We start from the raw sequence: 20,373 nt of genomic DNA, 5'->3' as shown, positions 1-20,373 counted from the left end.
AAAGAAACACATTATGCCTTGAAATAAAGAAATTCAAAAGCAGATTAACAACAAAGTCACTGACATTTATCAGTCTGGAAAGGGTTACAAAGCCATTTCTAAGGCACAATGAGCTACAATGAAAGCCCTTATTCACAAATGGGAAAAACATGGAAAAGTGGCAAACCTCCCCAGGAGTGGCTGACCTACCAACATTTTTCCAAGAGCAGCACAAAATAGGTCATAAAAGGATCTAGAACAACATTTAATAGCACTACCAGTTGACTTTTCACAGTTGAAGTCTCTATACATGATAAAACAATTAGAAAGAAAGGTATTTATGGCATTGTGGGAGCATTCCAAGGCGAAAGCTGCAGTTAAAAGGAACACAACGATTCATCTCATGAAATACCTTTGAGAAATGATTTAGTGACTGATGGAAGAAAAGATGCACAGTTTCTGAAAATTGTGCATCTGGTTTAAAACTAACAATTTCAGTAAAAGAAAATCATACCCACAGTCACACATGATGATCTGAGGCTGCTTAACCACTAAAGATCAGGATGTAACCAAAAAAATGTTCATGACATGATAAAGTTTCTGGAAATGTGTAAATTTTTCTGTGACTGTCCAAATCTTTGCAAATTGAATCAAATAAAAGTGTGCAATTTATTATCATGTGAAAGTGCTGTGATTGTTCTCTTCCAGCTTCTGAACTATTATTTTGTCATTCTTGGTACTTGGGCCTTTGTGCTGTGACCTTTGCAGTATATATGACTTTGTTTTAATAAATCCAAACTGTAATTTTTTTCCTCCACCTGGGAACCTCTCAAACAGCATTTGGGTCATAATGCAAATAAACCTCCCACCCCTGAAACATGAATCCACAAGTACCTTTTTGTCCGCATTATATTTTTCCAGTATGGACTGAGCTCGTTCCTCGCCTCCATCAGTAAACAGCATGATGATCTTGTTGCAATTTGCTCGACTCACATTAGTCTATTCCAAACAAAAACAGACAAGGACTATTAAGTTGATACACTTTCATTCTTCTTGAAAATAAACATACAGTTAGGGCCAGAAATATTTGGACAGTAACACAATATTTGTGAGTTGGGCTCTGCATGCCACCGCATTGGATTTGAAATGAAACCTCTACAACAGAATTCAAGTGCAGATTGTAACGTTTAATTTAAAGGGTTGAACAAAAATATCTGATAGAAAATGTAGGAATTGTACACATTTGTTTACAAACACTCCACATTTTAGGAGCTCAAAAGTAATTGGACATATAAACATAACCCAAACAAAAAAGTTTTTTCTCAATATTTTGTTGCGAATCCTTTGGAGGCAATCACTGCCTTAAGTCTGGAACCCATGGACATCACCAAACGCTGGGTTTCCTCCTTCTTAATGCTTTGCCAGGCCTTTACAGCCGCAGCCTTCAGGTCTTGCTTGTTAGTGGGTCTTTCCGTCTGAAGTCTGGATTTGAGCAAGTGAAATGCATGCTCAATTGGGTTAAGATCTGGTGATTGACTTGGCCATTGCAGAATATTCCACCTTTTTGCTCTCATGAACTCCTGGGTAGCTTTGGCTGTATGCTTGGGGTCATTATCCATCTGTACTGTGAAGCGCCGTCCGATCAACTTTGCAGCATTTGGCTGAATCTGGGCTGACAGTATATCCCGGTACACTTCAGAATTCATCCGGCTACTCTTGTCTGCTGTTATGTCATCAATAAACACAAGTGACCCAGTGCCATTGAAAGCCATGCATGCCCATGCCATCACGTTGCCTCCACCATGTTTTACAGAGGATGTGGTGTGCCTTGGATCATGTGCCGTTCCCTTTCTTCTCCAAACTTTTTTCTTCCCATCATTCTGGTACAGGTTGATCTTTGTCTCATCTGTCCATAGAATACTTTTCCAGAACTGGGCTGGCTTCTTGAGGTGTTTTTGGGCAAATTTAACTCTGGCCTGTCTATTTTTGGAATTGATGAATGGTTTGCATCTACATGTGAACCCTTTGTATTTGCTTTCATGGAGTCTTCTCTTTACTGTTGACTTAGAGACAGATACACCTACTTCCCTGAGAGTGTTCTGGACCTCAGTTGATGTTGTGAACGGGTTCTTCTTCACCAAAGAAAGTATGCGGCGATCATCCACCACCGTTGTCTTCCGTGGATGCCCAGGCCTTTTTGAGTTCCCAAGCTCACCAGTCAATTCCTTTTTCCTCAGAATGTACCAGACTGTTGATTTTGCTACTCCAAGCATGTCTGCTATCTCTCTGATGGATTTTTTCCTTTTTTTCAGCCTCAGGATGTTCTGCTTCACCTCAATTGAGAGCTCCTTTGACCGCATGTTGTCTGGTCACAGCAACAGCTTCCAAATGCAAAACCACACACCTGGAAACAACCCCAGACCTTTTAACTACTTACTTGATTACAGGTTAACGAGGGAAAGGCCTTTTGAGTTACTTGCAGCCTTTGGAGTCCATTGTCCAATTACTTTTGGTCCCTTGAAAAAGAGGAGGCTATGCATTACAGAGCTATGATTCCTAAACCCTTTCTCCGATTTGGATGTGGAAACTCTCATATTGCAGCTGGGAGTGTGCACTTTCAGCCCATATTATATATAAATTGTATTTCTGAACATATTTTTGTCAACAGCTAAAATAACAAAACCTGTGTCACTGTCCAAATATTTCTGGCCCTAACTGTATGTTCATACTGTCTCAACCTCTGGCTTGCATACTTATCAAGAGACACTTTAAATTGGCATTTCAAGCCATCTTCATAATGTTTTCATTAAAAAAAAAAAATCAACAAAAGCAGTGCTTTCTGTATCGAAGTGAGGTGATATGATATTTTTTTATTCAGTTTCATTCATTTTGAGATTTGCAGAAACATCTGGGATTGAATGTCATTAGACAATCACAAAGTTTAAGCTTGTACTCCGGACAATCATTTTAACATTTGGATAACTCCTGCAGTCCTTCCTCTGAAACACAATTTGCGTCTCCATGCCCAAACACTACAAATGAAGCACTACTTTCAACCAGCAGATGGCAGTAAAGACAACAATTTAAAGCTGCTGAACATTGAAGACAAAAGAGGGAACATTCTTTCAAAACTTAAAGGTCCTGTGTTCTCCATATGGACTGACGTCAGGCAAGAAAACATGTCTTACTCACCGAATAAAGCTGTTCAAACGCAAACTCGAAGCCTTTAGTGTAATTTGTAATTCCTTTGGCTGTGATGTTCTGAACAGCATCTTTCAGCAGCTTCTTGTTCCTTACGTTGGCCTGAACCAGATGGTCGAAGCAAGCTGTGTTCTTCACCCTAGTGTTAAACTGGGAAACAGAAGCAAGAAGTTGTGACCTGAAAATTATTCATACAATTAAAGCGTCTGTGCATGTGTAACAAATATGAAAGCACGCACAATCGTAGACACAAATGCATGGAGAACACTCCCACCTGGCCTTGGCTCTATCAGGCAGTGGTAAACAGACACATTCATCAAGCCCCACTAATTGCTTCACATCCTTGGAGCTCAACGATTCGGTACCCATGGAAACAAGATTCTGCTATGTAAAAATGAGGATAAGCCACAGCACTATACTTTTTCCAAAGGTGAGACATTCTCATATCTACCCTACAGAAAATATATACAGAAGTACTCCACTCTACAACTTCCACACATGCAGAAACTCTTTACCAATCACCTAACAAGTAGCATCGAGACTGAGCTGTGCTAAAGCTTAAATTGATTGTCCATGCTTGGAGAATACATTTTAAACCATAGACTGAACTGGAAAAAAGAAAAAAAGGAAAAAAAGAAAAGAGCAATTAAGAAGCATTAAAATGAGGCACATAAGACTACAGAATAACTAGCTCTTCTATTGTGTTGCAGAACTGTTCTAAAACAATAATGGCCCTCATTGATCCAAAGTAATCAATATTTCCCTGTTTGATGGCCAGTAGGAAAGCTGATAACTCTGATCCACACAGGCAGGCAGGCAAAAAGTTTGTGCACTGTAGTTCACAGCTCTGAATATTCTATGGGAGGAATAGTAAAATAAATACACATTTTTGGATTAAATTAAATTTCTCACGAATGGATGAGGTTGACAACACAAGCGAGGCATAAACAAAGGGAGCAATAATTTTGCTAACAACTGACAACAAGAAGTGAGCAGAGATTTTCTATCACATATTCTATTTAAAGAAGTGACGAAGGTGAGAGCAGAAGGTGAGAATCAGAGAAAAAGGACAAAAAAAGACAGCAGGAGGAGTGTGAACACAGGACTCAAAAGTGGATTCAAAGGAAGGAACTTGAAAATGTTATATAGTAAGCTCATATCACACATTCATCATCTCCTCAGAGAAAGGTACTATTTTTCTTTTCTAAGAAAAGCTCTTTATACCCAAAGAGGAGAAAAAAAAAATATGTGAATGTGAATGAAACTTGAAATTTTACAATTCTCTTGGGATCCAATTACAACCACTCTTGTATGTGTGTGCTATTGTACAGGCTTTAGAAATGGATTAGTGATGACTCAGAAAAGACGGCTAATCTCCAAATGCTAATCCTGCTGGACTCTCTGCATTTCTGACTTGGAACGATGTGACTTGTTCACCAGCCTGGCACTGGTAAACATGGCTGAACAGGCAGGATGGACATTTTAGAGGTTAAATGAGGTGAGAGGTGTGGAGATGGTTAGATGGAGCATGGTGTTGAGAGCTAGTGAGAATATGTCAAAAAATGAGAAAAAGAAAGAGTGGAGGAGATAAATGAAAAGACAGAAAACCATCCATCAGCAATCCTTGACCTGTCCAGGTGTTAAGGTATGTATTGAGGATCTTTCATTATCAAATGTCAGTTTAGTCCCTGGGCTACTAGGGACTAATAAGGATAATGATAAATGGATAATATCATAGACCAATGATTTAGTGACAGATAACAACACCCTCAGGGACAGAGACACATCACTGTGCGAACAGGTGATTGAAAAAGAAGAAAAGAAAAACAGAAAAAACTTATTTTCTTTTTTCCCCTCTTTTTTTTTACATGTTTAATTCTAATAATAGTTCCTGACAAGTTATATTTATAGTACTATTTACAGTTTTAGATTGCTTGCCTGTAGGTTTAAAGTGTAAGTAAAACTGTATTAAAATGTAACAAGTTCCTAAAAAACAGCAACACTCCTACTGCTGTAATTGTGGCCTCTTTTGTTTTGTGTTTAGCTTCATTTCAGGATTTTTAATCTTTTGTCTTTCATATTTAGTTAATTAGTTTTAAGATTCATTGTGCTCATAAAACTAATTATATTTATTTAAATAGCGCCTATTACAGCCAAAATCACAAAGTGTTTTACAAAGACACAAACATAAAACCAACAATTTAAAACTGGCATGAATGGTAGCAGTCTAATTACTGTCAGTAATTGGACTGCTACTGCTACTGTCAGTATAACAGTGTCTTTAGAGAGTTCCAGAGCCTCAACCAGAAAAGCCCGATCTTCATGAGTTTTAAAATGAGTCCGAGGTATGACCAACCACCTGTGATTAGTCGGCCCTAAAGTCCTACAGGAACAAAAAGGCTCCCATAAAATAGCACTCGGAGATCTGTATATTCCGAGTATATTCCAAGGGTGTTAACTTCTTCTACAATATCTTGCTAGTTTTTTGTGTTCCTTGGCCTATCTTAGATTCTTTCAGTGTCTCAGTTCCATGCCCCTACCAGCTGTCTCCCAATTTGCTAAAAGTGTTGTTTTTTGTCTAAATCATCTTTTGGCAGCAAAAAGAGGTGGTGACCTAAACATTCAAGCTTAAATTGACTAATGAAGAAAAGTTAAACATTTGTCTTATAATACAAGTAAGACAAACAATGTCCAAACAGATATGGACACCTGCATTGAAAGTCCTGTCCATGAATGTCACAAGATAGACCAGTAGCAGAGTTCAACTTGCATTTTGTGCCTAGAATGCTGCCAACACAGCTCTTGCTTTGGGTATACATGACCTGGTTAGCCCTTATAAGCACCCACCATGCTACAGATTACCTGGAGGGACAAAAGGTAATTTGTCTACATTCACTGCACTCAGTAATTCACCCATTCACGATTGTAAACTACATATTAACCACTTGGTGAAGTGTCTTTCTAAGGACACAAAAACTCAAGTGGACGGCTTGCATTTCAACACACCATTTACAGTACGAAGCCTTACTTCCTGAGCAAGCATTGCACCAACAAGCACACATTACCACTCCAGCACAGCAACAGCACAGTAACTGTATTCCATTCATGGATCAGGCCAAATGTAAAACAATATAATGCTTCATTTGATGCAATATGCTTATTGTGACTGAAGACTGAACACTATGTGAAAAAATTTTCAACCACATTTCAATCACATAAATAAATGGTATTTGTCCCCAATGCCATTGGTCCACTGGTGCGCCTATGATTTTCACTTTTTTGTCCCTCTCCTTCTCATTTTCATCCCTATCTGTACCCAGACCTATTGAGATAATAGGGAAGGAGTTGTGTGTGTGCTTGGTTTCATGCAGCCTGACACAACAATACCCGATATCTTGGAAAAACAAAGCGAGTATCCTGAGTCATGCAGTACCCAGACTGAGCTGGAAAAGGCGCTGTTTCATTCTGCACAAATGAAGTGTTTTGGCCAATTAACAGATCTAGTGAATGGATCACTTTAACATACTTATTCTAGAGTTTCAGTACACTCAAATGCACTTCAGTTTCCATCAATAGGTGTAGTGTTCAATGACAGTGATTGAAGAGGATTTAATTTGATTGAAATATAAAACAATTCTTACAGTAATTTATGGGCATAAACTTTTGTTGCATCAAATATATTTGATGAAATGTAGTCTTAAACTTCCCATCACTATTGTTTACTTTGTCCGTCCGTCCGTCCGTCCATCCGTCCGTCCGTCCGTCCATCCATCTCCTCTTAAGCTTGAGCTTTTTAGCAGCTTAAATCATTTGAAGCTTTTTACAAGCATGCAGTGGGAAAAAAATAAATAAAAACTCATCTCTTTTAGTCTAACTCACAAAGCTCCCCAACTGAGTTTGTTGATTGTAAGTCTTTGCAAAATCTCAGGACTGCAATGGAACAGAATGGATTGTTTCAAAGACAAAAGAGTCCCCATAGAGCAGAGACAGAGCCTAGATGTCTGTCTTTGTTCAGGGAGAAAGCAGACAGCTCCAATCTCTGTAAAGACCCATCTCAATAAAGCCCTCCACAGGTACCAATTAACTAATTTCCAGATTGTTTTTTTTTTTTTTTTTTTTTTTTTTTTTCTGAATGTAATTACAAAACGTGGTGGGTCTTGAGTACATGGAAAGATGTAGAGGAAAAAATGTTAGGGGTGACTGGTGAATGAGAAAAATAAAAATGAAGGAAAAGTAGGTGAGAACAGTGACAGGAAGGAAGATGCAGTGTTGTGTAAAGATGAGAACGTGGGGTGTAAACAAATCATGTCCTAAAACAAAACAATGGATGGAGGTATATGATAAAAACCTGAAAGGTCTTGTATGTCCTACAGATGAAAGGAACAAATTCAACAATGTAAAGGCAAAGAGAGAGATGGATGGCTGCTTCCTGGGTTCACTGCTGTCACAGCATAGCTTTAATTTCTTGAGGAGCAGCGGGATTGTTGAGCCATAGTTATGTCCACATCTGTGGATTGGGGGATGGCTGGGGGCATGAAGGGCAGAGTTCTAATCTTTAGCAACAAATAAAGCAGTAGGTATTTTATTAAATATCGGTTTCATGGTGTCCATTAATCTATACTTCATTATTTGTCTCAGTCTTTGTCCTTAGTGAATATTTAGGTCTGCATAGCCATGAGTTGAACATGTGCAGGCATAAGCAGATGAAAAAAATAATAATTTGAACATATTCTGTTAAAGTGGATAGTAATAATAATAGACAATTAACATTTAGACATTCAACATGCACATTTCACTCTTTGTTTAATCTGGACATATGACAAAAGAAATAGTACTTACATAAACAACATTGACGTAATCATCATCAGACAATGTCTCTAGCATCTCACTGACGGATGTTCTGATTAGTTTCAGAGTCAGACCTGAGACACTACCACTCCTATAAGGAAAAAAAAAACAAGAACAAATTTAACATTTGACAGTTTCTCCCTCAGTATCAGCTCATTTCTTCTGTGAGACCGCAGTCTGCATAGTAAAAAACTGAATTTGCCTCAAGAAATACAGAACATTATGAAGTAGGTAAAAAAAACACACATTAAGAGTAGAGAAGAAAATGGAAAAAAAGATAATGATCTGTGAGGATATTTCATGTACTCACGCATCCACAAGGATTAGCATATCTTTGGGTGAGGCAGCCCCTTGAATGTACCTTAATGAATGATAAAAAAAGAACATTTCTGGATTAAGACTTACAAACTCTGATTCACAGTTAATATGCCAACTGACATTATAATGATTTACCCAAAGGTAACATATTTAATTGTTCCATTTTTTATGGACTAGAGGGGAAATTATTACAAAGTTAATAAAAAGGCTTTGCAGTATTAATGTTGGAAAAGTGTTTGCAAATATCTATGTCCCTGACTAGAAACTGTGAACTTCTGCTTATAATTGCTATCAGAACTTTAAAACAGATAATTCCAATAACGTGTGTATCTCATCACTTAAACTGGAAATTAATACAAATTTTCTTTTGAAAATGCATTTTGTTTACAGAATATAAGACAACAACAACTCTTTCTGAACAGTAAGAGTAACAAAGAAGAATAGTACATGGTCAATAAGGATAGCAATGTAAGGTGGAGCTTTCTGTATGTACACACACCGGCCACTTTATCAGGTACACCTTGCTAGCACTAGGATGGCACCCTGTTTGCATTCATAGCTGCTTCAGATATTTGCATAGACATTAATATGACAGCTTAATTTTTTTGCAGATTTGTCGGTTTTATATATCAGAGTGTCAGTCTCCTGTTCCTTCACATCCTAAATGAGGTGAACTGGACCTGGTGACCAAAGGCTACTAGAATAAGGTCCCTTGAATCCTGTGTCTTTCTCATTCTAATGAACTTTTCGAGATGAGTAAATGCATTAAGTTGCTAAAATGTCATTGTCTAAACTGGTATTTGTGGTGATGGGCAATTGAACAGGTATACCTAATAAAATGGCAGATGAGCAAATTTCTTCCCAGTTTTATTACCATGGCCTCCTGCGGACATCATACAGATCAATTTTGCTGGGGGTTTTGCGAGCATCCATCCACGGAGAGGCTATAAAAGGAGATCAAACGTAGGCTTATTATAATCTTGCTTGTTATTAAATGGAATTAACACTAATTCATATTTTGGTCCAATTTCTGACACAATCAACTGCGAGACTGCTAAACTCTGGAAATATGCAGCGTTAAATATGGCTCAGCAGTGAGTCACTGTCTAACATGATAGGACACATTTTCTAATGACAGCTGGCCAGTTGAATGGATTCCTAAATTCATCACACCATGTATACTGTGGCACGTTTTATGCTGTTCAAAAGTAATACCGGGAGGAAAAAAATGGATGTGCAGGCTTTCTACTTTAGAGAGTGCCACAACAAGTCTGCAGGAACATACAGTATGTTCAGTCCTGTCATGCATGTTATGGGGTTAAGAAAACAGCTTTAAAATGACAATCATGACTACACATTTTCCCACTCATTTTAATCTCCCAATTAGTTAATCTGCTACTGTTGGTAAATATAGTGACCAGTTGCCAAATACTTTTTTGATCCCTGTTTTAATGCCGAAAGAGGTTTGACAAAGCAATGTAGAGACTCTTCTAGACCCCTGAATGTATGTAAGTGACAAACACATGGAAATTAATCTTGGATTTATTAAACTTCATTTAGCCAGGTGATTAGCAAGATTTTTTTATTCACAATAACAATATTTACATTTTTAAAAAGATTATATATTTATGCATTAATATGCACTGTTTGTGTGAATTTGGACTGTACAATGTTGTAAAACTCCACTAAATATCAGATGTCAATTTCGTAATATATCGGATAAATCTGAGATCATTTTGTAACATCTAATATTTAGATGTTATAGGTTAGACGGACTGCGTTGTTAAAATTGTTGGCTGTGGTTTTGGAGATGCTCCTACCCAGTTGTTTAGCCATCACAATTTTTAGTCCTGTCAAACTTGCCAAAATTCTTCCAGTCAATATTTGTTCCCGCTTCTAACATTAATTCAATGATGTTGGGTATTAGAAACCTGTTGCTCAAAACATAACACCTAAATAACATGAAGTATGATGAAAAGCTAACCACTGATTGATCTCATCCATTAGCAGTCATTACGTTACTTCTGATCTGTGTAGTATCAATTCTACAGTGAATCATCACACTGTAGATTACTAAGAAAAAGATAAGATGTTTTCTATAGCCACAGTCTTCATCTTGGGATAGCCCAAGTATTTATTTATTTACCTGGGTAGTAGCGAGCCAGGCCTGTAGCACTGCCAAACACCTGCCAAAGAAGTGTTGGGTCATCTTCTCTGTTCTTTTTAAAGACATCCTCCAGTGCCTCTGTCCAATTCAGCTCATTCAGCACAATGGTAGCTGTAATATACAGATGCACAAATCCAGACTTTGTGTCAAAAGACAACATGGTACAAACTAGACAAAAATGTGTCAGATGAATGAGGTACATTACTAATATATATTTTCAGAGATTATGTAATATCTTAAGATGCTAATCTACCCCTCTTCTCCAAGGTTCATTACAAACAGAAAACTCACAACACACCACTGTAATTTATACTCACAGGTGAGGTGGCCTGGTCAGGCTTTCCAAGGGAATTCCCATTGGTTAACTTTTACTTACAAGCCTCCTGGCAACCCATGTTTGTACAGCAGTTGCACTGAGAAATGTTGACTCGTATGCTTTTAACTCACACAAATTGCCTCTTTGTTCTGTCCCTGTTGGTCAGACTGAATTGGGTAAGAAGGCTTTCATGGAACTTGCTATCTGGTTTAGTGCATTTATATCCAAACTAAAGGGTCTTGAGGCCGATTCAATGACATGCACCTATTTTTTATAGCTAGACATTTTCTTTTAATTGTAATTTTTTGTTGTATTTGTTGCTGACTCTTCGGCCAAGACTTCCTTAAACAAGTTTTTAATCTCTATGGGTTTTTATTCTGGTAAAATAAAGGTTAAAATGTGTACTTACTCATTTTTCATACAATACCAGCTTGGTATTAGCTACTGCTGCAAATTTGTTGAAATTGCACAGCCTCATTAATTTAAGCTGCTCTTTTATAGGACAGTAAGACACATTATGCGTAAAACATTGTTACAATAAAGAAACATGAGTTACATCAAAAATGAAACTAACAGCCCAAATATTTAAATTATCAGTGTAGTTTATTTGTAAGATCAGATTTGATTTTTTACTTTTTTTTTTTTTCCCCCACAATTCTGTAGTTCCGCAATTGTCTGTGTTTGCATGGTCAATACAGTTTAGAGGACACAGCTGAGCCTTTCAGAATGCTGTGGAAAATAGTCAAAGACACGTGAGTATCCAAGATTAACACATTCATCAAGATTCACAGACAGACTCACTCAGCGTCGGCTCATTTGCTCAGCAGGACACATGAGCAAATATTTGTCCAGCTCAACAGCAAATGCCCATGTTTAGCCACCAATAAAAGTGGTGGTATTCAGAAAGGAACTGCTATGTTGTTAGAAAATTAATCTGTCTTATTTTAAGAGTGCATCAGAAACACCCAGCTGCCTGTGTGTGTATGTCTGTGTTTTTATCACTGCATCCGTGTGATTGATAGTGTGTGTTGTGAGAGGCAACAGGCATTATGGATGTAATGGCACAGGACCAAGGCAGCTCAGAGCCACATAACCCTGACTATGATTGATGGAGATGCAACATGTGCCATCACAACTCAATCTTTTCTTTGTCTACCTGCTACTGCTGCTCGGTGGCACAATTTACAAAACATCTTCATATTATGACAATTTTTCATTTAATCACTTAAACCTTTTTAATGCTACATCTGAAATACATTAAAAGATACAAGTAAACAAGTAAATTCCTTTTTTAATAATCAATTATTAAATTGGTTGATTATGTCAATAACGGATTAATCACAATTAATCTGATTAATTCAGGCCTAATATATGCAAGAGTATTTGCAACTGAAAGGTAATGTAAAGGAATTATGTTTTCTGTCTGTTTAGACATGTATATGTGACACATTGGGCTCCTATACTGAGTGTGAAGTGGCTCATTGATGTGCTAAGCAATCAATGTTTATCTATGTGCATGTCTCATGAGGACAGCATTAATGAAGACTAGGAGGCCAGGAGTACATGTGTCATCAGGAAAAGGAGGAAAAAAGCAGGCAGTGAGTGGGAGTGCAATTAGTCATGTATTTCCTCATTAACTATAACATTAAAAAAAAAAAAAACAAGGGAAGGGGAGAATTTAAATGTTCTATTTTATTATTTTATCTTAGGATCAGCCAACAAAAAAATTCAAGTGGATAAATAATGCATCATCACACAAGCCAGTTGAGAAACATAGTGCCTCCTATGTGTTTTGAAGCATTGCTTAATTCCACTAAATTACTCCATGACAAAGGTTCACAAGTCGATGCACCCCTATTAAAAACTAGTGAGGTGGACTCAGGCCTGAATCTTCACAGGCGCATAAAGATAACTACAACTTACACTGGTTCCCTGTCATTCAGAAACAGATACTTGTATTAAATCAATAAATGGCTCAGTACTAAAATATGTAAATGACCCATTGTCCTTGTTTCAACTTTAGGGCTACTCAGGTTTTCTGTTTCAGGTCTTATCTGCATCCCTTGTGTCAGAACCAAACATGGAAAAGCAGCATTCAGTATTTATGCACCACATGAGGTTTGGGGTAAAAGCCCTGATTAAAAACTGGAACATTGATTAATATTTGATTGTTCTTGATTATTTTGTCCATGGTATTTGACGACAAGCAATGTTTGTTGCTCGTTTCATTAGTATTTATTGTGTGACGTTTTTATCAGTCAACCAGTCAATCAATCAGTTAGTTTATTTGTATAGCACATTTCAGCAACAAGGCAGTATAAAGTGATTTGCATCATAAAAAACAGCTTTTTAAAGTGCTCTTTCACATAAAGCATTTGGTGCTGAAATGTTCAATGCAAATAAACTTTACTTGAATTTTTGAATCTGTAAATAACTCAAATGGAAACTTGTACCTTGTTTTGTTGTGGCAAGTCACATTTGTATAATCCTACATAAAGTCATCATACAGTGTACAAGGATGAAATTTAATAGGAAGTTTATTTTGTTTACATTTATATTTAAATTTTAAAGAGATCTTGGTAGGACTGTTATCTGAACCTCATGCTACTCTGTAGATGTGAGTGTGAATGTTCAGCAACTACACTGACTTGATCAGACCGTTCACATCAGATTGTTTCGCATTAGCTGCTTTAATACTTCTTCAGAAGATAATGCGTTATTGATTGTGTTAAGCATTCTGGTACAAAAATCCACTGCATGCTGCCATGAACATGTCCAAATCTTAACAGTTATGTCATCTGGACAAGCTGTCTCTCCAGTCTTGATTCACTTCATGGCTGCCTCACATTCCTCTTAAAAATTTCTTACCATTTTTATTCTTCTCTGTGTAACTGTCTGCATTCAGTGGCTGTTCCAAGTTTTTATTCCATTTTTTCAATGAACTAGTGAGTAAATTTCTTTCTCCATCCATAACAACATGTATCGCTTGCATGTCCTTTTCAGGTCAGTCTCCCTGCCTAGTCAATTGATGAACATTTTCCAAGAACCTTTTCTCAACACTTGTACTCTATCTTTCCAGTCAAATAGCAACCTTTCAATCACAGAGTCTTTCTCACCTTCTTCCTTAAGTCTCTGCAACATTCTTCCAATTAATCCTTGGTTCTGTCTTCACTTCCTTCCTCTGCTTGATTTCCAAAGTCATCCTACATCATTGTAAATTTTGTTCTGGCACCATTTTGCAACCTCCTGTCTCAGACTGCATCTTATGCATATGGGCTTCCTATATATATATTTCTCCACTCTTGCACACTCACAATACTTTCTCTTCAACAAAACTATCTCACTTTTTTGGCATAATTGACAACTCTATGTCATTTCTCATTTGTGTCCACACAATACCTACCCAACATGTTCCGACCTGTAACTCTAACCTACATTTCTAATCACCACTTTTCCTCTACTTGGGAACACTTGCCACCACATCAGTGACATGTCAACAGTTTGGCAGAATTCCAAGCTGGATACATCTCTGAAGCTCAGAGTATCTCTGCTTACTTACTACCAGAACCCAGATAACAGGACTAACAGTTTTAATGAAGTGAAAATCCCCAAATCACCTGCATCTACCCACCAACCATGACCCTTATTTGTACCTGTGGTTATCATGTCAGCAGAAGTGTTATACATGTAACCTTGGAGCCAGACGGTTCACCAGCAGGCTAAAATCCATGCTGTGGAAGTCACTCCATCCTGCTGTCTCTCTAAGTCAGTGCTGACGCACTTCACTCATCTGCGCAAGTTTTCTTTTTTTCTCCTGATCTACATACAAACACAGAAATCCAGTTTCTCTATTTGACCAGAACAAACAGAAAAAGTGAACAAGCTTGCGTTAACAAGCAGCACTACGATTCAATGGGTAACAAGACTCATGTCACTTAAACTCACAGAGAGCTTCTGCTGTGGTCATCATATGCTTAAGACAAGCACTGAACCTTTTTTTTTATCACACCAGACAAGCACTTCAAAGCATAAAATAAAAAAATGAAGACAGAACACATGTGAGTGCAGAGACAATTGTACATTGCTAAAACATTCAGTATTCTATCCTCAACTCATTGACATTCAGCTTGAGAAGTTCTAATGTCATAGAGACTCTAGAGAATCCAATTATTCTGCACTATTTAAGGTAAATGTCAGCACATGATGATGAAATGATCAGAAATGGACTTTTATTACATGCATCACACAACTGCTTTGTAACAGTTTACGCAAAAATGTACAGTTTTCACTTTGCAGTCTTTTTCATTCTTTGGTTATTCAAGTATGTATGTTTATAGGTTGAGATTACAAGAACATCTGCATTGAGGCAAGGCAGAACTACTCAAGTCAGTAATGTCATCATTAAGTCTCTATTTAATGTTTCCAAATCTTAAACCTTTGTGTTTCAAGAATTGGCACAGCAGCAGCAAGGTCAGAGCCAAATCTGAAAGTTTTAGTTAATTTCATTAAATTGTACAAACAAATGTGAACATATACTAAAACAAATATTTAAATTCCTGCTTTCTTTCTTTGATGATTTTCAGATTGATAAAATGTTGCTCGTTATCTGGAGTTTGTTCACAGTTTTAGATTTTGTGGGCATTCAAGTTCACATGAAATCAATGACTGTAATGATTTCAATGTGTGTTACCCAAGTCGATCATTTCAATGGGATCTCTGCTCATATTCATTGATTGTTGAGCCATTACGAGGAACAATACAGCAGAAAAATGGGCCAGTTTCCAAGACGGATGAAGTGTTGAAGATAAAAGTAAGAGCTGCGATTTAAGGTTTGGTCTCTCACAGTTAAACTATTGAAATATAATATTACAACACAACATAAACTGAAGATCACTCTATAAGACATTGTTCAGTCATGATTTAATAAACAGACCTCTAGGTTCTCAAGACTCAGAGTTATTTCTCATATAGGATTTGAAAAAAGTTGGTATAAAAATGTAGAAAATAAAAATGGTGTGAAATTTGGTAAAACTGCATTTTTCTTCATTTGCATCAAAATATTAAGAATGAGCTTGTTATAAGGGCCATTATTGTTACAAATACACCAACAGCATTGACCTTTGCAAGGTGATCTGACTAAACTACTGCTAAGTGACATGTTATTTTTTTTGTCCAGCAGCAAGCCAGGACTACTCTTACAGAATACTACACAAGCGCAATTTAACAGTACATATAATTTTTAAGAGACAAGAGGGCATTTTGGCATAAAACAAGCTGGTCTACAAAAGGCTGAAAGGTTATAAAAGTTGCTCTTGGTTTCTTTGTGTCAGTTACACTGGCCTACTTAGTTATTAGGGTTATGCATCTATGGACTACAGTGTCATGATTGTCATTGTGTGATAAGGTCAGAAATGCGTTGATAGAGAAAAGAAGCAAAAATGTTTTTTTAGGATTATATTTGGGCTAAGGAAATACGGTTCTGTTTAGGAGGCTGATCCAAAGCACTTGAATAAATGTCTTGCATTGATTCTGCTCCACAGTAGTCCTCTCCTTTCTGAATAATAGGGACTTTAGTTTCCAATGGAAACTTTGTGCATTTTATAAGGTCAAAGTACTTTTGATAGTGAAACAGTCCAAGCCTGCAAAAAGAATGAACATCATCATCAATCCTTTTACATTGATGCCTAAACCATTACTTTTTCTACAGTGGTTGATTAGAACTGTCACTTAACTACTATGTTTTTGATTATTAAATGTACTTACTTTTTAATTCGTTACACTACACAACAAACTGAAAATCTTTTTTTTTTATTTTGCATTAACCAAATTTATTACATAGCACATATCACAAAATTAAATTAAATTAACATTGAAATAAGGATTCTTATTTCTGAACAATATTAATAGGTTCAGTTTAAAGACATTTTCAACATAATTTTATAATTCCTTTTTATGAGAATGGGCATAAATATGTTGTACTTAATAATGCAATATCAACACATTTGAATTAAAGGATCCTCTTTTCACCAACAGCATATAACAGAGCAGAAACCTCGAGAAGACCTCATTATGCAGTTTCACTCCTTTTAAAAACATTATTTAGCCAAGGGCAAGTTTGCTGGGAGCAAAATCTGTTGACAAGATTTTATAATGGTTTGGTGTGTCAGCTGTATCTATGGTTACCAGTTGGGTTTGTGTGCATGTGTGCATATGTGTGTGCGTGTTGGTGTGTGTTTGCAGACTCACAGCCATCATAGATGTCAGTGGGAATGTGGACAGCTGTATGGTTGTGATCAGTCAACCGTTTGAATGAAGGGTCCTCTTTAAAGTCTGGTCGAATCCTGTATTTTCTCCCCTCTGTCTCATTTGCATCCAGCTGTGTGGAAAAATGAAAATCAAGATGAATGCAGTAGTTTTGATCACAGCTTTCAGTAAATTCAACACTCTTCGTTGTTAGCATTTGTCTTTGTAGCTTTATCTCTAAGCAAAGAAGCAGACAACTGTCCGGCAGTACATCCCTAACAAATTCTGTCAGATGTAATTTCATTACCACAGTTAATTTCATCCCCCAGGTAGTTGAATGAAAAATGAAGCATTATTGACTGATAAAAGATGTGTTGTCTCTTCTTTTATAGATCATTCCCCCGAAAGAGGAGCACCAGGCAGTGACACCATCTGTGTGTATTTTCAACTTCCCAATTTACATAAAAAGGGGGCTTGAGAGAAAGTACAATATTTAGTGAAAAGCAAAAACTGATGAGCTATGAAAGAATGCATAGTAGAGAGGTGGTGAGGTGTTGAGAGAGGGAGAGGGAAAGAGAGTCAGCAAGGAGGGAGTAGTGGGGGGGCGAACACTTGCTTCCTAATAAAGCAACAGCGTAGCCAGGTCATACATCTCATCTGTCAATTAAAGGAGAAGCATGGCAGAGACCTCTTCACCTGAACGAGGGTGGGAGGAAAGATGACTGAAAGGAGGCTTGCATGGAAGAAGAGCCCAAGAAGTAGGAAAGGAGGAGGATGCTGCAATAAAAAGCTGAAGAGATGATATAGAGTATGGTGAGAAAAAAATTGTGAAAGTGGTGAATAGTAGAAATATTAGAGCCAGAAGGAATGATGAGCTTTAAAAAGAGCAAAGGCAAACACACCCATCTTCTTGTCCTATGTCTTAGTTGTAACTGTGGACTTCAAGAAACCAGTGACAGTGCAAAGACAACAGAAAAGTAGCAGGAAAAAAAGCAGACTTACGTTGTCCTTCGAATTGTAATAAGCAATATCGTTATCCTGTAAAAAAAAAAAAAAAGAAGCAACATTCTGAATGCTTTTCAAAGAGTTACACAACAAGCTAATTTACTAATTGGGAAATTATTAAAACCCAAATATCATAAGATTTTAGAATCTTGAAAGAACAAAATGTGCATAACAGATGTTCTGGCATTTCATTGATTTTCAAAGCAAATCCATACTTTTTCTTACACTAAAAAGTCTTTTGAGTCATTCATGGATAAAGACCTGGACTGTAACAACAATATCCGAAAATCTGTCCCTGTAATCATAAAAAGAGTTTCCTAATGGGAATGTGTTTAGTAGATTTGTGTTGAAAAAAATTTAAAAACTAAGCAGTTTTGTTACAAAAGTGATCTTTGTCAGAAATGTGAATATGTTCCGTGTATGTAAACAAAAAGTGCATCCACATTATAGACTATAAAATAATTTGAATAATGGAATAACATATTAAACCTGCATAAATCATCTTAAATGTTTTTCATTATACATATGTTTACCTGTGTATGTTTTTCTGGTGGCAGAGCAACATAATTGTTTTTGTAACATTAACATTTAAAAAACTGTCCATGGTGACAGCAACATTTTACAGCCATGGTTAAAGATGTCTCTATCAGTCATTTGAGGTAGCAGCCACAATGTGTCACAACAAGGTGTATAATGTGCAATAAACCATCATGATGCAATAAAGATGTGATTATAGCTCCATTTAGCGTGGAGGCTGTGATCTCGTTTTATGACAGATAACTGCAGCGATAACGCTAAATATAAATCCAGGCGTAAATATAAATCCAGAATTTTTCCAGAACTATCTGTTTTTCTTGTTGTCTTGCGTGTGTGTAATGTGCATGTCTGTGTATGTGTGCATACATAATATGTGTACTGATCAGTGCATTTTTCTCTCCCTTTTACCTCAAACTCGTCTTTCCATGCATGTTCCTTCTGGAATACCTCTGCAGCTGTGGCCAGTTTCTAGGGGACAGAAATGAGAAAGGGCTTCAAATTAGAAACTGCCCAAAGGATGTTTCACAACAACAACCTAATATTAGACACTTGCACAAAAGACAGCACTTTAAAAAGCATGATAGAGACAAAGTAAAGCGTATAAACTCATTTAAATGATCCGAAACTACAGGGCTTTCACAGTCCTGTCAATTTGCGTCTGTGACCATGAATCTGCTTCTGGCAATGATTTCATTTCTGATCAACAGTGTCATCTCTATGTCCTGCAGTTCTGGGCTTTGTTCCAGACCCATCAGCTGCTAAATATACAGACTAATCCAGTCATATACAAGCATACTCAATTTGGAGTCGCCACAAGGTAGCTATGGTGAAATCCTTACGGATGACTTTATGTTCTTAGTACTTTAATTTCAAATGATCATCTTCTGTTTCCTTTAAATACTTGAAGTTGATAGGTGATACCTTCAGATGTAATACTGCTTAGACCATTGTAGTAGTTTTATCTGGTAATATAGCTACATCTGACAGAAGAGCTATATAAAAAGTTTTGAAGAATTTCATACAACCCTCAAGATTGAACAACTGTGTGCTTGATGATATATCTGTGTGTGATATGTAGCATTACATGCTTTAAGCCAGGACTTGAGCAAAATATTATGTTAAGAAATCAAAGGAAGTCCTGTGTGTGTGTGTGCATATATATATATATATATATATATATATATATATATATATATATATATATATATATATATATATATATATGTAGTAGCTAATTTATTAAATGCCAGTGTAGTCAGAAACATTACCACTCTGTTGTTTCGTTGAGTATAAATAAAAATGTTGTCTATAGCCATTTAGCACTTCATACATCATTTTTGGAGATTTTGTACGATAATAACAGATATCATTGGGAGATAATGCTTATAAAATTCCCCTTTTTCCCTCAGTGATGGTGTATGAAAAGGCTCATGCAAATCTGCAAGAATATAGACACTCCTCAAGAGGGCAGGCTGACTGGTTTGTTAAAAATTCATGACAGAGCCTTGACGAGGCTCCTTTCCCCTCCGGGATATATGTGGGAAGAAAAAAAAAAATCACTCAATTTCCCTCCATCACTCTCTATTCCTGTATCAACACCTCTAAACATGCAAACATGTAAAAATAGAGAGTAAAATCTCAAAACCTCTCAGTGTCCAGACTGGTCACCCAAATCAATCTTTCTAAACTAGGGTGAACCTTTACCTCATTACAGAGCAACTGCTAGTTGCCGCCTGGACCAACTGATTCGACATCAGCT

At 36.9% G+C, this 20,373-nt stretch overlaps 1 protein-coding gene across 2 annotated transcripts in view; it reads right to left on the bottom strand.

Moving 5' to 3' along the window:
- LOC129359059 (voltage-dependent calcium channel subunit alpha-2/delta-1) overlaps nt 1–20,373 on the bottom strand; it is a 67,315-nt gene that overhangs the window by 27,570 nt on the left and 19,372 nt on the right. For both annotated transcript variants that reach the window (XM_055028441.1, XM_055028433.1), the window contains exons 5-13: nt 19,023–19,082; nt 18,075–18,110; nt 17,076–17,205; nt 10,493–10,624; nt 9,221–9,290; nt 8,339–8,389; nt 8,020–8,119; nt 3,172–3,330; nt 874–978 (exon numbers count right to left, since the gene is read on the bottom strand). In XM_055028441.1, coding sequence (XP_054884416.1) covers nt 874–978; nt 3,172–3,330; nt 8,020–8,119; nt 8,339–8,389; nt 9,221–9,290; nt 10,493–10,624; nt 17,076–17,205; nt 18,075–18,110; nt 19,023–19,082 — 843 coding nt within the window. The remainder of the gene's footprint in view (nt 1–873; nt 979–3,171; nt 3,331–8,019; nt 8,120–8,338; nt 8,390–9,220; nt 9,291–10,492; nt 10,625–17,075; nt 17,206–18,074; nt 18,111–19,022; nt 19,083–20,373) is intronic.

This window comes from Poeciliopsis prolifica, unplaced genomic scaffold (genome assembly GCF_027474105.1).
Source record: "Poeciliopsis prolifica strain line A6 unplaced genomic scaffold, Auburn_PproV2 SCAFFOLD001, whole genome shotgun sequence".
NCBI lineage: Eukaryota > Metazoa > Chordata > Actinopteri > Cyprinodontiformes > Poeciliidae > Poeciliopsis > Poeciliopsis prolifica.
Note: the sequence above shows the minus strand (reverse complement) of the source record. Positions and strands in the feature narration are given on the sequence as shown.